Source organism: Euprymna scolopes, chromosome 18 (genome assembly GCF_053919585.1).
Source record: "Euprymna scolopes isolate OS-2025 chromosome 18, ASM5391958v1, whole genome shotgun sequence".
NCBI lineage: Eukaryota > Metazoa > Mollusca > Cephalopoda > Sepiida > Sepiolidae > Euprymna > Euprymna scolopes.
This window is the reverse complement of record NC_136499.1, coordinates 124,412,126-124,429,237: the sequence shown is the minus strand read 5'-3', so window position 1 is coordinate 124,429,237 and position 17,112 is coordinate 124,412,126. Positions and strand designations below refer to the sequence as shown.

General features: G+C 34.3%; 1 protein-coding gene, 1 non-coding gene and 1 pseudogene across 2 annotated transcripts in view; 2 read left to right on the top strand and 1 right to left on the bottom strand.

The window, feature by feature from the left end:
• Nucleotides 1-17,112, top strand: part of LOC145297800 (uncharacterized) — a 339,551-nt gene that overhangs the window by 31,269 nt on the left and 291,170 nt on the right. Inside the window, exon 6 of the mRNA XM_080144088.1 lies at nt 9,107-9,290. Within this exon, the coding sequence (XP_080000214.1) occupies nt 9,107-9,290 (184 nt within the window). The remainder of the gene's footprint in view (nt 1-9,106; nt 9,291-17,112) is intronic.
• LOC145298053 (U2 spliceosomal RNA) lies at nt 9,830-10,017 on the top strand. The gene has a single exon (XR_013870390.1). It is a non-coding gene; the product is annotated as a U2 spliceosomal RNA (small nuclear RNA).
• Nucleotides 15,315-15,431, bottom strand: LOC145301527 (5S ribosomal RNA; annotated as a pseudogene).

Below are 17,112 nucleotides of genomic sequence, written 5' to 3'. Positions count from 1 at the left end.
ATTCTTACCGTGTCGAAACCCGGGAAAGAACATGTGAAATTGCTCCAGAAAAGGTTTAATATTTATGAAGCAATTCTGGTTTCTGATTGGTTGGTAGCAGAACGTGAATTAATTTGATTCGTCAGTTCTTAGCAGCATCGTTTATAAATAGAATCGTCCGACTGTGTGGGATCATACCCCATTAATAGGTCCAAAATATTGCAACATCCTCCCTATTTTTTTATAATGGGGAAGTCCCTTGTGTTTGTTCTGCTCAAAAATAAATATATATTTTTATATTCACTTAGACATCAGAAAAATTAGAAATCATTTGGATCTTAGAATTTTAGCATTTAAAAAGACGCCATTTTTAATTGTGTTCAAATGTCAAAAAGGAAAATTACAAAGATTTTTTTTTTTAAGCAAAAGTATTAGTTACGCATTAGTAGGTTAAAGTGTTAATACAAATAAAATGGACTTTTTTTTTTTTTTTTTTGATATATAGAAATCTATATACTCTGAGCATTACCCCTAGGGGTTTCCCCTGATATTCATGCAAAAAAGTAAGAGCTTTCTCATAAGTGAAACGTCGTTGGTCTGTATTTTTAATATATAGAAATCTATATACATACAGGGCAGTGAAAGAAAAAAAAAATTATTCAGTCGAATTCACCAACAAGTTTTGAGAAAAAACGTAGCTTTATCCGTGTCGCCGGTTTCATAAATACATCAGCGATATTTTGTTCTGATGATATGATGGTTAATTAGTAAAAGTTCAAAGTCTTTATTGGTGAATTCCGTACCGTTGTCAGAGCGAATACACTTGATTTCACCGTAGGGGCCATATCGGCTTTATATTTCTTAGTTGCTAGCAGGGTATCAGATTTGTTGTTTAAAAAGTAAACCATTATTAAACCTGAATGGTCATATACGAAATTCAACACATATCTATAATGTTCTTTGGCCATCGGTTCTACGGGACCGTTCAAGTCACAATGCACCATTGATAGGATTTTTTTTTTGGCCTTTTTGTCTGGTATCTTGTCTTGATAGTTTGTCATTTTCCCTTGCGTACAGACGTCGCAGTTGAAGGTTTTTGATGTTTGTATTTGCATTCCATCAACTACAGTCAGCAACTTTTTGATATCAGGAATATTGCAGTGTCCAAGAATTTTATGCCATGTCTAGATCATGGCAGGCGGTTTTTGATGGGACTACACTATTTAAATAATATAGTCTTCCATTTTCTTTAATGTCGAATACAGTTCCATTCGGGTATACCAGTTTTGATTTATTGGGGCTAAAGTTTATATTTGCACCTTGTTTTGTGGCAGCTTGTACAGAAAATATATTTTGTTTAAATTTTGGGATTAGAAGAGCATTTTCTAGAATACAGAAACACAATTCACCTTTATTGTTCTTTAGCGAGATTTTCGCATTGCCTCTTTTCAAAACGATATCATTGACTCAACTCCCGTCAGCTAGATCTACAAAATGATTTTGTGGCTTAAAGTTGGGATCAAAATTGATAAAATCAGATTCGTTTGTAATCACATGTGCCGTGGCCCCACAATCGACAAGAAAATTATTATTGTTTGTTGAAGCATCAAACGTACACGAAAATAAAAATGTATGTTCGCTAACAGAGCTTTCTACATTTTTAATGTAGTCGCCATTTTGAGTCCTGTATCTACATTGGAAACTTTTGTGATTAGGTCGTCCACAATTATAGCAAATAATTTTTGTACCTTTCTTAGGAAAAAACCTGCTTTTGGCAAAGTTGCGTTTTTTATTCCTGGCATGGGTATAATTCGATTTTGGTGTTTTTATGTGTGTATTTTTAAATTTCATGATATTTGTGGATTCGTTTTTTTCTGTGATCATTTTTTCAGTTTCTTCGTAACTTCTGAGTGCTACCTTGAATTGGCTAAAAGTCGTGGGTTTTCTTTCTGGGTTATCACGGTGGTAAATGGCTTGAAATCACTCGGTAATCCCTTAAGGACCATGGAAATTAACAGACTGTCACTTATAACTTCACCAGACATTTTTAAAGAATTTGCAGTTGTCTCGGCTCTTATAATATAATCAGTAATAGTTTCGGCTTCCATTCGTTTTAGAGAGGTCAGTTCAGTGTACAAAGAAATAATTTTGGGTTTTCCTTTCGATAAATAATGCTCTCTCAATATGTTTAATGCTTTGCAGCCGTCGTCCAGGGCTTCTCTCATTATCAGTGATAGACTTTGGTCATCTAAACACTATTAATTCCCCAAAGACAGTTGCGTTCTTCTCAATGGAGTCGGGGTCGTTTCTGTTTTCAGGTTGTTTTTGTAGTACTTTGTGTAGCTTTTGGATTCGTAGATATCCTAGAAATTTAACTTGCCACAATTCGAATTTTGATTCGGATCCATCAAAATAAAGACGCACGTTGGGCCCATAACCTCTAGAAGTGTAAGCCATTTTGAGTTTCAGATGGTTCGCTGTTACACACAAGTCCTGGGAGGTGACTTGTTTGTAGTAGACAGTTCCACAGAACAAAATATTTTTACCGTGTCGAAACCCGAGAAAGAACATGTGAAATTGCTCCAGAAAAGGTTTAATATTTATGAAGCAATTCTGGTTTCTGATTGGTTGGTAGCAGAACGTGAATTAATTTGATTTATCAGTTCTTAGCAGCATCGTTTATAAATAGAATCGTCCGACTGTGTGGGATCATACCCCATTAATAGGTCCAAAATATTGCAACATATAATATAATGGTTTTTCAATATTTTCATTTTTTAATATGTTGATTAAACTGTACAAGTACCAAAAAATCATTTTTAAGCTGAAAATTTGTAGGCTTCACAACATAAATCTAGTATGAATTAATGAATTATTTCCCTTTGTTTCTTGGCGTTTTTTTTTTTATTTTCAAAATGGTGAGTGACAGTCGCATTTCATAAATTCATAATATTTGATTTTTTATTTAAAAAAACTACTTGATCAATTTATGTGAACTTTTTGGTCATGGGTACATACATCATTGATAAGTGGTTACTCCTTTGTAACCCCCCCCCCCCAAAAAAAAAAACCGGATCTGTTAAATATGTACCAAAACCGTTTTGACAGTATAGGTAATTTTGAAGGTGAATCTCATATTGCCCTGAAACCAGACCGTCACCTTGTTATTCCTGCACCTAGAAAATGTCCCATACATATTAGGGATGAAATCCAAACTGAATTGCAAAATATGGTGAAAGCAGCTTGGTTTATGTGTATAAAGGCAACGAAAACTCTGCCGGTGTTTAAATCCGAAAAATTTAATCAGGACTATCATGATATGTCATTACAAGACCCCTACTATGGAAGGACATAGAACAGATAGTACAGTGAAATGACCATGACGGCTACCTCACTTTATTATTTTACTATAGTTCCAAACGCAAGGGTTCTTTTCTTTTTTTTTCTTTTTCTTTTTTTTACACAGGCATCACCACATTACCAAGGCCAAGAGGCCACTCGAGGATAAGGATTAAAGAGTGTACAGTAGAAATTGGACAATATAGTAACCAATTCGGTAAATTTGTTAACTTTTATGGAACGGTTCATCAAGAACTTGTTTACGTTAGACTTGAAGACAACCATATTGTAGTCAGCCGGAAAGCAGGAAAACGGAAGGCAATTCCACAGGTGTGCAGTTCTAAGAAAGAAGCTTTGTTCGTGGAGAATTATTTTAGAGGCGATAACAATGACATACTCTCACAGTAGCCAGGCTAATATTATATATCGGTCCTTAATCAAGTACAGTCAATTTATAATATTGAATACTGCATCCAAGATACCAGACATAACAGCTGCTCATACTATATAAAACCTTGCTCTGTATTCCTCTTTTTTTAACAAAGAAGTCACTATTTAATTCATGAAGCCTTGGAGTGTTATATAGCGGGTACATATTAGAATGTGTATATATCGGGGACTCATAATACAGGGACTTAGAACAGAGATGTCATTTATATCTATTTATGTCGTGACGACTCACTGTGACGATTCTTGGGGACTTCATATTATTAATACGCCGCTGGGACATTTATGCAACAGTTCTTGTTGGCACAGAGGGGGGGGGGAATACATTACTTGATGATGGTGGACACATAATACTTGGAAGGGGGTCATACAAAGTTCGTTTACAGAGATGATGATAGACAAGACACATTTACCTTTCAGTTGGTGGAGTGACGACACGAAGACAGTTACAAAATATAAATGGTGATTCTTTATTCATCAGCCAGCTGATTGATGACTCAGGAATTCAATCTTGTATGGCTACATGGTCTCCTCTTCCCCCCTTCGCCTCTAAGGGCATCAGCTCCACTAAGTCATTATCCGACTCTTGTCTCTAACAGACTCTATCACTATGACTGTGATTACTTGATTGTCTCTAACTTTTAACCCTGTCTCAATATATTGAGAATCTCCTTTCTTTATGACGTCAGAGGTCTGCTATTCCATGTAAATAAATTTCACGTGGAATTTACATATGTCTGTCCAAACAAACTTTTGGCAAACAAACAATTCCCAATTTTAATTGTTCAATATCTAGCCTACTTTTAATCATCATTTCTAAACTCGTATTGTTCATTCTTTTAACTGACATATTTAATATTCAGTTATTTCTAATAGAATGAACAATTGACTGAATTCATAAATTATCTATCTCTGACATGAATAATATTTTGCTATTTGTGAGAACAATGACAATCGTTCTGCATTCTTTATTTTTTAACGCTTGCCTACTGGGTTCAATCCTAGCCTTTTCCTAAAATCATTTTCAAACTTATCTCGTTTTGCTTTCTTACTTACTGGGGCCTGTCTGTCCCTTTTCGTAATAGGAGGCCACTCGAGATAAGGGTTTATGAGTTTACGGTAGTCAATAACACAATATTGCAGTAATTGTTAGTAGTGAAAATTTGGTAAATTGGATTACGTAAGGGGACAAGTTCATCAAGAACTTGTTTATGTTGAACTTGAAGACAGCCATATTGTAGTCAGCTGAAAAGCAAGGAAGAAGAAGAGTTCCACAAACATGCAGTTCCAAGAAATAAGTTTTGTTCATGGAATCTACGTTTAGGTTTAGGCAAGAGTGAGGGGAAATTATTGATAGTGGTTTCAGCTAGACGAGTGTTTTCCACGCACATGCCTTTTTCTTGTCAGAATCTAATCATTTAATGTTGAAATAAGCAAACAAGATTATTAGATGTTGAAAATGTGTCAGCTCGTAGAAGCATCTTTGAATAAAATGAAAAATATAGAATAAACAAACTGTTTTAAAAACATGCTAAGATGCAAAAAAAAAAGAATTTTATTTTCTTTCTTTTTTTTAAGTTAAAAAATCTCTCATCAGAGGGAGAGTTCTTTACTTTTGTTAGTGTCCTTTTTCTCTTTCTGTTTTCCTGTTTTATCGAGGTTATGCTAGATATTACTGCACGTAGAACTCTCTAGTATTAAGGCGAAAAGGCACGCGTTCACCAAATATGAAGTTGAAAATGTGCCGGTTTGCAGAAGCATCTTGTAATAAAATGAAAAATATAGAATAAACAAGTTGTTTTAAAAACATGCTAAGATGCAAAAAAATAATTTTATTTAATTTTTTTTATTTTTACTTTTTTTTAAGTTGAAGTACTTATTAATTTTGAATTAAAAATTTCTCATCAAAGAAAGATTTTAGTTTTGTTGGTCTTTTTGTTTTATCTCTTTTTTTTCCCTCCCTCGGAAGTAAAAAATCCATCCTCATGTCATCTTATGACAGTTGAACTTTTAGTGTGTTTTTAAAACAGTTTGTCTGTTTATTCTATGTTTTTCAGGATTATTAGAATTGTGATATTATATAGTAACCGCCATATTTATGGACGGTTTTTGATTTTTGTAACAGAGTTTGTCTTTAATAACCTACCAAAAATCAGGTAATTATCAAATCAATATAAAATTTTCACCAATTAATAAGTAAAGAATGCACTTTATATGGGTGGAACTTTTTTTTTCATATTCGTTGTATAAATATATTTTGGGGACTTTATGCCCTCCTTCCTCATTTGTTCTTTAATACAGCATTCGGACTGCGCAACCCGATGAACAGTTGCAATGAGGGTCTCGAGGTTGGCTCATTGTTGTCTGGCAATCCATGACACATGATAAACTGCTTCTGCAACTTTCTTCACAACTTCATAGATCTTTTGCATTTGTTCTCTTTCAGAATTAATGAAAAGGCGTTCTTTCTTCAATTGCCAGGCCAATTCTTCCAATTGTAAAACTAACGCCATGGTTAGAGAGGACTTGCAACTTCTGGCCAGTTTATGGCTTGAGAAAATGGTCAAACATTATGACCTACAAAGACAAACATTTATACAAATTCATTAAACAAGAAAATCATATTTTTAATTGAAATTTTACATAAAACATGTAATTTATTTTTTTCAGTTTTGGGCTAAAAGTCATTCGAGGATAATAGTTAATGAGATGGAAAAATTATCAGTTGAATATTATCAGAAGATTAAAATGATGAATGAAACGAACAAAATTTTATAACTTATGAAGATAGTTTAACATATTTGTTGTCATAGGATTTGAAGGCAACCATGTTGTAATTTCCCAGGAAAGTCTCTTGTATTCTACATATGGGAAGTTCATGGAAATTCTGTTTTTTTTAAACATATTCCTAAAATATTCTTAAAGTACAAGCGATCAACTAAACACACACTCATTTTGTGGGAGGAGGGTGAGCAAGTGTAGAAAAACAAAAAGCTAAAAAAATTTAACAGGGTGCATTCGATATCAAAGATTTGAATCCGAAATTTGAATGTGTTTAATTTTTTTATCTTTTGCGTTTTGAAATGTGAAATTCGTTGAATATGTTATCAATAATTATCTTTCAGATGAGGATAAAAAATAATACAAAAATTTTACAAAAACACTAAAATAGGCATACTTTTAAATCTTTAAAAATAAATTAAAAATTTCATTTTAGAATGTGTAAACTTGGATTCCCATAGATGATGGTTGTGACATAACCAACAAGTTTTATACCCCTAAACGGTTACCAAAAACCAAATTCTAATGAAAGTTTTTGTCAACTTGATTTATGCAATAAAGAATTGGGGAAAATACAGTATGATCTAGTTTATGGGAAAAGAATGTAGCTCATTGGTTATTATTAATTAGAAAATAAGAAAGGAAAAATGATTTTAATCATGAAATTAAAAACTGACTAAAAGTGATATTAAAACTGAGAAATATAATGCTAAAAATTTGTTTGATGTAAAAATAGAAAAAAAAAAACAGTTTTTCTTTACTTTTCATATGTATTAGGAAAAATTTAAAGATTGATTGATCAATTATTATGAAGGAAAAAGTTATAAAGCTAAAAATAACATATTTCACCATAAATGGCATTTGTAATTATAATTTAATTCAATCATTTAAAAATAAATGTATTTGCCTGTCTAGTTACATTAAAATTCATGAAAATACTTAAACAAATATTTAGTTGCGACTGGGTTCCCATACCTAAAATCCAAAATGGTGACAGTAAGCACATGGTTCCTAAAATGTACAAGATCGTGCTAAATAATTAAATTATTTAAATTTATTGAAATATAAGGTAATTATATTCTAATATTTTTGCATATTCTTATAACCAATCATAGTAAATTTTAGTTGGGCATAAAAAGTTAGTTTAATTGATTCGAAAACCTTTGAAAACATTTTTGTTTTGTTGACATTCGACAAAAACTGGGTCAAACACGTTTTTCTTTTTTTTATATTTAAAACTTAAAATTCTATTAAAAATTATAGAAAAGTATTGTATTATTCTGCTTTTAACATAATAAACTTCAGAGTTTTATCTTTCTGGTAAAACCAAAAGTTCTTCAGAAATAACGGATTTTAATAGATTTTAATAAGCTTTAGAAAAGGCAGTTTTTGATCGATTGAGGGTCACTTATTATATAGATGTCAGAAACAGGTATCGGGCATATTTCATTGTCCTCTATTTAGACATGCATTAATTTTTTTGAAAAAATAATGCTGACATTTAGATTTCTTCACATCTTAATTATCATACACTTCTACCTAATGTCTTAGAAATATAATAACAATAGGCAATCAGGCATTATAGTTAACACACAAAAACTTGAGAAATAAATATATACAAAAATACCTTGTACCATGTTTTTTTTTGATTAAATTTTCATGCCAAACAAGACACAGTGCCACTTTGATGTAGGGGGGCAACTATCTGGGACATAATTTGTAGGGGTATTATGTAGGGAGCTGAGCAGCAAGATATCTGTTCACATTACACTTGAACTTCTGCATGTCAGTACAGTCGGGGAAACAGGAACCTGGAAAGGAATTACAAAGTCTAGCAGTCCTAGGGGAGAAATTATTAGCGTAGAAGCCTTTCTTACATTGAGGGCTTTCTACTGTGTAGGGGTGGTATTTTGCTGCTTGTCGGGTTTGACGGAGGTATTTACTAGTGATGGGACGATTCCAATATAATTACCGATTCCGTACTAAATTCCAGATTCTGATACAATTACCGATTCCGATCCTTTATAAATCTCTAAATATTTAACTATATAGCCATATTTTTCTCTGATTACCGTAGAAACACACATGTTAAATATGCAGATATTTTCCTAACCGTAAAAATATACTTGTGGGGGAAGATTTATCGATTTAAGCTTCACTAGTGGTTTTAAATCAATAAATATTTATTATTTTATCATTATTACTAGCAATGGAAGATTTAGCTTTAAACAAAATCAAATAAAAAAGACAATTAAAAAAATCGTTTTTAGCACCAGAAAATCGGTACAGATTTTTCCGATTCCGTCAAATATTCCGATTCTGATAATTATTACTTGTTCCAACACTAGTATTTACGCCAAGGTGGGACTAGTGCTTGTAGTTTGTCGGGGTATCTACCATTAAAGTACTTGTAAAACAGGCAGAGGGATGTATAAGAAAGTTTAATTTTGTACAGTCCTGTACAGTTTTCAAGTTCCGAAACTCCTTGCAATGTCTGTCTTTTTTGTTTGTTATTTTGTGTTTTGTTTGACTGAGCCTGCATTTATTTCTTTTACTCTAGAAAGATCGTCATGGAATATGAAGACTGTTTATCAAGAGCCAAACGCCTTTCTGTCGCCAAGATTTCAATGGCAAAATCTGAATCCGAAATTTTGACACAAATACGAATAGAGGACATGCTTATTTATTTGCGATGGCTCGTCCATCACTTGAATTCGATGAGTAAATTCAACCAATATTTGAAGGTAAAATTATTTTCTATATCAATTCAATGTTAAATATTCCATACAGATGAAATAGAAATAGAAATTGTTTTGGGCTTCTTTTTTTTTCACACAGGGATGGGGGTCATAACATGATTTGTGTGTATGGAAAGTAATTAACTGAATTTTAAAAAAATAGGAAACTTCCCCTGAAATGCTACCAAGATCAATGACAGAAGAGTTCTCAAGGGGAGACAATTTCAAAGAAAGACTGCAACTTCAATTATCTATATATTTATAATGTAGTATCTTTACCGTGTATATGTACGTGTATCATGGTTTCCAGATTATAAACTATTTGATCGAGAGATCCTATTTATTAAAAAAGGAAGATAGATAATAACATACTACGTACATAAATTAGTACAAAGATATGCTAATTTAATGTTCGTAGGATGTTAAAAGATACCTCTTATCCTCCTTTTTAATAAATAGGATCTCCAGATCACCAAAGACACAATGTAAAGGAAAAATTAACTAAAAAAGTGATGTCAATTTTGGGTCATGCAGGAAACTAAAATATACCTTCTTGGTCTTCTGACTAGGATCCAAGAGTAGTATCTGTTCTGTATAAAGATGGTATGATGATATTGTGGGGCATCCCTCACTAAGCTACCAAGTCAATTTTGATCTCTGTCAAGGCAGGATAAGCTGTTTTTAGCAGCTCCTGCCCAGATGTACGTCCATCTTTGGACGCACTTGGCTCTTATACATGTAGAGAATAGCATCAGCAGTGAGATATTTACTGGAACAGTAAAACGATCCCACCATTTTCCCAGCAGCCTTGGCAACGGAATTTGTTTTATATTTCTACTAGCAGATGTACCTGGTGTTGTCTTCCGTTCATATCGAATGTCTATACAATGGAAATATATCGCAGACTCCTATAAGGATATTGGAGGTAAACTGTGATAACTAGATATATTCTGACGTTGCATTAACCAGATTACTTGGATAAATACTTTTACAGTTTTAACAAAAGGGCAACGATAATATTGCGGGGGTCTCTATTCATGCTGAATGCCCACAGAATGCCCAACAGGAATATATTACATATGGAAGATGGCGCTCTGGAATTTCCACATGCTCCGTTAGTTAAAATAGTTAAAATAAGCAAATAAAACCCATCAACCATTTATTATTTTAATACTGAGTCAGTTTGATGGATCAGATCCCGAATATGATCAGGAGAATAAAAGGGGTTCCCAAGCATCAGATATGGCGGTACTGTAGAATAGAAACCAAAAAAAAAAACGGCCTATTAATTTTTTTTTTTTTTTTTTTTTTACAAAGGAGTCACCACTTATCAAGGCTCGAGGGCCACTTGAGGATAGGGGTTAATGAGTGTACAATGGTCAAGGAGAACATGTCAGTTATTGATAGTAGTGGAAAGTTGATAAATTATATTACTTAAGGGGATGGCTCATCAAGAATTTGTTCACGTTGGACTTGAAGACAACCATCAGTTGGAAAGTAGGAAAACGGAACAGAGTTCTACAGGCGTGCAGTTCTAAGAAAGATGCTTTGTTCATGGAATCTACGTTTCGGTTTAGGCACAGATAAAGAGTGGGGCAAATTATTGATAGTGGTTTCAGCTAGATAAGTGTTTTTTGTGAAAGTCAGACCAGGGAGGATCATAGATTGGAGTTCAGATGAGCACTTGACATGAAAATAAGGATAAAGCAGAGACAGGCTCGTGACATCTCTTCTGTGGGAAAGAGGTTCCAGGGAAGAGAAAAGTGCATCCCTCACTAAGCTACGAAGTCAATTTTGATCTCTGTCAAGGCAGGATAAGCTGTTTTTAGCAGCTCCTGCCCAGATATGGCAACAGTACTCCATCCTTGGACGCATTTGGCTCTTATACATATAGAGAATTGCATCAGCAGTGAGATATTTACTGGAACAGTAAAACGATCCCACTATTTTCCCAGCAGCCTTGGCAACGGAATTTGTTTTATATTTCTACTAGCAGATGTACCTGGTGTTAAGCATCACATAAAATTCTTTACAAAAAAATGAAGTAAAAAAAAAAAAAAAACTGAAAGAAACTGACACATGTGCATGCGAGTATTATGTTTTTATAAACAGTTCACTTCTTGTAAGTAGAAAAATATACTCAAGCTGAGATTGAAACCAAAACATAAAAACAGTGGGTCAAGTACGATAACCATTAGGCCAGCTTGATACGATCTTTACGAAGTGTTTTCCCACCTACTAATCCTTAACACAAAGAAGTTGTCATGTTTCTCGGCAGCGCATGTGAATTCATGAAACATTTGACAAACGGATAAAACCCGATCACCCCCCCCCCACATACCAATTTTTAAATTTTGACTCCTTAGCAGCCCTTTTTACGGGATGAAAACCAATTAAAAAGTTTTCCACATGTGTGAAGGCCCTTTATACAAAATTTCAAGTCTGTAGATCAACAATTTGTTGAGTATATAGGTTGAGAAGTGTCCTCAACCACACACATTGTCGCTTTTATAGATATACTAGCAGGGAGATCTGATGTTGCCCGGGATTTAATGATGATCAACGAATATTTCACACTCCTATATTTTTATTGTCATCGAAATCCGTGAAATGGCCAAGGAGGGAGCTTTACATACCTCCATCCAGTAACTTAGTCCAAGACTTATGTTATTCTACATTGCACTCAAGAGAACCTACTGTTTCTTTTACAAAATTATTTTATATAAACTTCTTTCCAGTTAATGAAAAAAAAAAAACATTAAGAAATTTATGTGCTGAGTTTGAACCTACAGACCGCGTCATGCAAAAGAAAACAAACAAAAAAAACATGCAAATTTTCAAGTCTTATAAAATTCTTTGCAGTTAATGAAAAAAAATTAAGAAATTTACGTGCGGAGTTTGAACCTACAAACCACATAATGCAAAAAGAAAAAAAAAACATGCTATCAACTTACCCACAGTAGAATTTTGATGGCCCGTTCTTCTATCATTGTTGCTAAGCGACGGCATGGAAAAAAATGGCTTAACCGATGATAGATGAATTAAAATAATGGTTTCGATTATTGGTAATTATTGGGGGTATTCTGAGACAAAACTTAACTAAGATCTTAACTTGCAGACTTATACACTAAAGTTCTGTAAATTTTAAAGAAAATCTGTTCAGCCATTTTGGAGTCTATAAGGAATGATCTCACACACACACTGGCCCTGTCGGTGGGGCATTAGAATACGCCGACTGCCCCCCTGCAGAGGGTAAAAGTCCATCAATGGGGGTCCTGGATATGACTTTAAACTATATCCAGTGGTGAGGCCCCAGCTTCTGGGCTTTGGGGAGTGTGGAACCACCCTTTAATTACCATTGGTCCCAGGTCCACTCTGACCCAGAGTGGTAGTACCTGTTAGGGTCCCAACTATGGGTTAAGTAGAAACCGACGTGAAAGCAACAAATATATTCTATTAAAAAAAATTTTCTTCAAAATTTTTGGATTCGGCATTAAATAACCCGAAAAGGGTTGATATGCCGTAAAACAAAAACAACCAACCAACCAACCACACACACACACAAAGTTGCATTTATATGATCGTAGAGGTAGATTAGTGGTGGAACGATTAGAAAAATCAGAACTTTTTAGGGTCTCAGAATCAGTATCGGAATCGGAAAATTTTGTGCCTATTCTTTTAGTTGTCTTTTTTTATTTTGTTTGTTTTCTTTTGGTTTAAGACTTAATTTTCCACATCTCTTATTAATGATTAAATGATAAATATTTATTGAATCTAAATTTTAAATAAAACTAACATCTATAAATCATCCCCATAAGTACATTTCTACGTTTGGGAAATTATATGTACATATTTAATGTTTTTTTGTGGTAATTTCTAAAAATAGAGTTATTTTAAGGGTAGGGAGGAGGTATTCTCCCCAAAAAACAACTCTATATTTAGAAATTTAAAAAGAATCGGAATCTGTAATGGTATCAGAGTCAAGGGGAAAATTATTGGAATTGTCCCATCATTAATTCCTATTCTTCAACTCTTGTATATTGTACGTAACGAGTATGTTGATGTCAGCGTGTAATAAGTCTACGGATAGATGAGTTCTTATGTTCATGCCTTGAAATAGAAGATCAAGCAGGACACTACCGACATCTGATTTTTTTTGTTGTTTTTTTTTTTACAAAAAATGGAAAAATCTCTGAAGAAACCTGCATAGAGATAGGCTTTGTGTATGGAGGGAATGCTGTTACAGAATGGATGTGCCAGAAATGATTTGCTTGATTCCAAAACAGCATCAGTCGTACTATGCCTGGACATATGGTGATATTTTTATCGTGAGACAAATGCAAGAGAAATATCTTAATAATAAAAAGAACCCGTATTATGATTTTGTGGGTCTATAGAAAGCTTTTTTGAGAGAATGCCAAGAGATGTCTGGTGGGCTTTACATAAGCTATGAACAGATGAGTGGTTGGTTGAGGTTGTTCAAGAAATGTGCAAGAAATGCTAAAAGTTGTGATAGAATTAGCAGCACAATTAGTGACAGCTTTAATGTTAAAGTATTATACATCCGGGTTCTGTATTGAGTTAGTTGCTTTTCATTTACATTTAAAAATCATTGTGCCAGGAGTTTCGTACAAGTTTAATAGATGCTGCATGCTGATGCTTTAGCATTTGCCTGTGAAACAATGGATGACCTCCTTGTAAAGATGGCAGAATGCTGTAGGAAGTTTTGGTCTGAGAGTGAAGGTTATTGTTGCAAAACTTTTGATATTCTAAAGAGAGGGTACGATTAAAGAAAATTGGAAGGTTCTATTTATAGACACTGGTGATAGAAACTCACCAATCAAATGGAATTATGTTCTGCTAGCGACCAATCAGAAACTGGAATCACTCCATAAAACCGTAGATCTTTTAGAATTCCAGCATATACTGTTTTGTCTTCACATGAGAAGGAACTGTATTCTTCGTCTCGGGACTTATACAGATTGGCTATTCACAGAAAACTATTCTTTGTCTCATGAATTACATGGATTGGCTACCCATCGAAGACTCTATTCGTTGTCTCAAGACATACAGATTAGCTATCCACTGAAAACTTCATTCTTCATCTAAAGACTTATACAGATTTGCTGCTCACCAGAAACTCTTCTAAAATTAAAAATGGCTTTCAATTCCAAAGTTTTCAATACCAAAATGATGATAAATGGTTGTAGCTTTCGAAAGACATCTGAAAGAAAAAAGTTCCTTTCACACGTTGTGGAAAGGGAGTCTGGTACAACTCAAGTGTTTTTAGGTACTTTCAAGCATTGGGCACACAAAAAAATGTAGGAATACAACAGATACATTGAGAGATGATAACCTGTGTGCAAGAAATACAAGATAATGGAGATGGATAAAGTATATTTGGATGACGAGCCTATTGAGATGGTCCCAAAATTTTATCTTGGTGATACAATTGCAATATATGGCAGAGTTGGGGCTGATCTGCTAGTAAGTCAGAAGTGGATGGAATAAGTTCAGGGAACTTTTGCCATTACTGACCCAGAGAGGGTTATTTTTCTCAAGCGAGGAAAGAAAGATGTGTGTACTATTGTGATGATGTATAAGAGTGAAACCTTGCCATTACTAACCCATAGAGGGTTATTGCTGTCAACCATATGCAGTGAATGTTCTATAGGGGAGATCATAGATAGAAGCTCAGTCGAGCACCTGCCATAAAAATAACGATAGAGCAGAAATAAATGCTATGTCTCTTTTATGAGAAAGCCGGCTTGAGATTTTTTATCTTTGGTCCTCACCAAATCAACAAAGATTAGACCATTCCTGTAATTGCAGTGTAATGCTGTTTCTATGCAGTTCTAGGAGATCCACCCTCCCAGGCTTTGTCTTCTCTCTTTGAGAACAAACTCTAGCCTTGAGCCCCTGAAGGGGCATAGGCCATCCACAACTTTGTAGATGCTTTTGTTGCGAGGAGTTCCTTTTTTTTTCCCCCCCAGTGAAGGTGCTGGCCTCACACCCAGCGTTCCCAGAAGGTACATACAACGCCTAGCCTTCCCAAATGGTCACCCATCTGGTACTGACCAGGCTCAACGTTGCTTAACTTTGGTGATCTGGTGAGAACCGGTGTGTCAACGTGATTATGCTGTATATCTCTCTTTGAAAAAGGGTTAGTTTATTGCTAATTACCTTTACCGAGGAATGCCGATGGGGCTACCTAGGCACTTTTTGCAGGTCAGAGTGACCCTCTTCAGGAACTGACTTCTCAATTCCACTTTCCGACCTTGGTGTCACAGTTCTTGCAGTGGGAGAGAACTAAATGCCCTCTTCTATGAGAAAGAGGAAGTATTGTACTACTGTGATGATGTATGAGAGTGAAACCTGACCAGTGAGCATTGAGGATATGTGTTGCATGGTGAGAAATATGATGGATGAGTAATGTGAGTCTTAAAGACAGGCTTAGATCTGATGACCTCAGAGGAATACTAAATCTGAACAGAATGGAGAGGTGTGTGCACAACAGGAGACTCCGATGGTATGTTGAGAGAATGAAAGGAAGTGTTTGGATAAATAGACGTAGAACCAATAAATGTGGCAGGATCCGTTAATGAGCAAAACCCTCTTCTCATCTGTACTTTTTCTTTTTTATAGAAGAGACGTGGCAAGTCTATCATTATTTTCATGGCAGCTTCTATCTATGCCCCCACACCCTGTAGAACATTCACTACAGACACTTGTCTGGCTACAACAACTACCAATAATTTCCCTTATTATCTATCAGTTCCTAAAACTAAACCAAAATTCCATAAGCAAAGTTTCTTTCCTTTGAACTACTTGTTTGTGGAATATAATACTGCAGAGTTGCTTCCCGGCTGACTACAACATGGCCGTTTTCAAGTCTAATGTAGACGGGTTCCTGTTGAACCATCCTTGTAAATAATCAAACACTACCAAAGTTCCACCATTACTGATCATCACAATACTCTCCTGATAAACTCATTGATCCTTATCCTCGGATGGCTTTTGGGCCTTGATAAACGATGACTCTTTCTTAGTAAAATAAAAAATAAAATGGTCAAAGGGAATATGGGAGTAATAAGAATAGATTTGAGAGGGATAAATAAAGAGCTTAGAAGTCAATTTCTAAAACCCATCTAACATAGGTCAAATATCTAAAACTACCATCTATATACCTATAAAAGTGAGAATGTGTGTACGTTGCAGACACTTCTACACCTATATGCTCAATGAATTTTTAATCTACACACTTGAAATTTTGTATATAGGATATTCAGACATGTGGAAAACTATTTAATAGGTTTTCATCTGGAAAAAAAGGGGTTTCAAGGGAGGTAAAAATTGAAAAATTGGTACATGGAAATTGTCAGATTTTTATCTAGTTGTCAACTGTTTCACGAATGCGCATGTGCGGCCGGAAAACATGACAGCTTCTTTATGTTAAGAATAAGTAGGTTTAGGAAACATTTTTTACAGATTATGTCAAGCTGGTCTAATGGTTATTGTACTGTACTCACTGTCTTTAGGTTTTTTGCTTTGATTTTGGCTTGAGTACTTTTTATAAAAAACATACTCACATGCACATGTCTCAGTTTCTGTCTGTTTTTTACTTAATTTTTTTTTTTATAAGGAATTTAACATTACATTGAATACCTACAGTATTTCTGTTTATAATAAATAACAATTCTGCATTAATAAAAATATAATATATATGCATATTTTATAACCGGGCAATGCCGGACAGCCTGCTAGTATATTTATCTATCTATAAAAGTGAGAATGTGTGTGTGTCTATGTGTGTGTGTGTGTGTGTGTA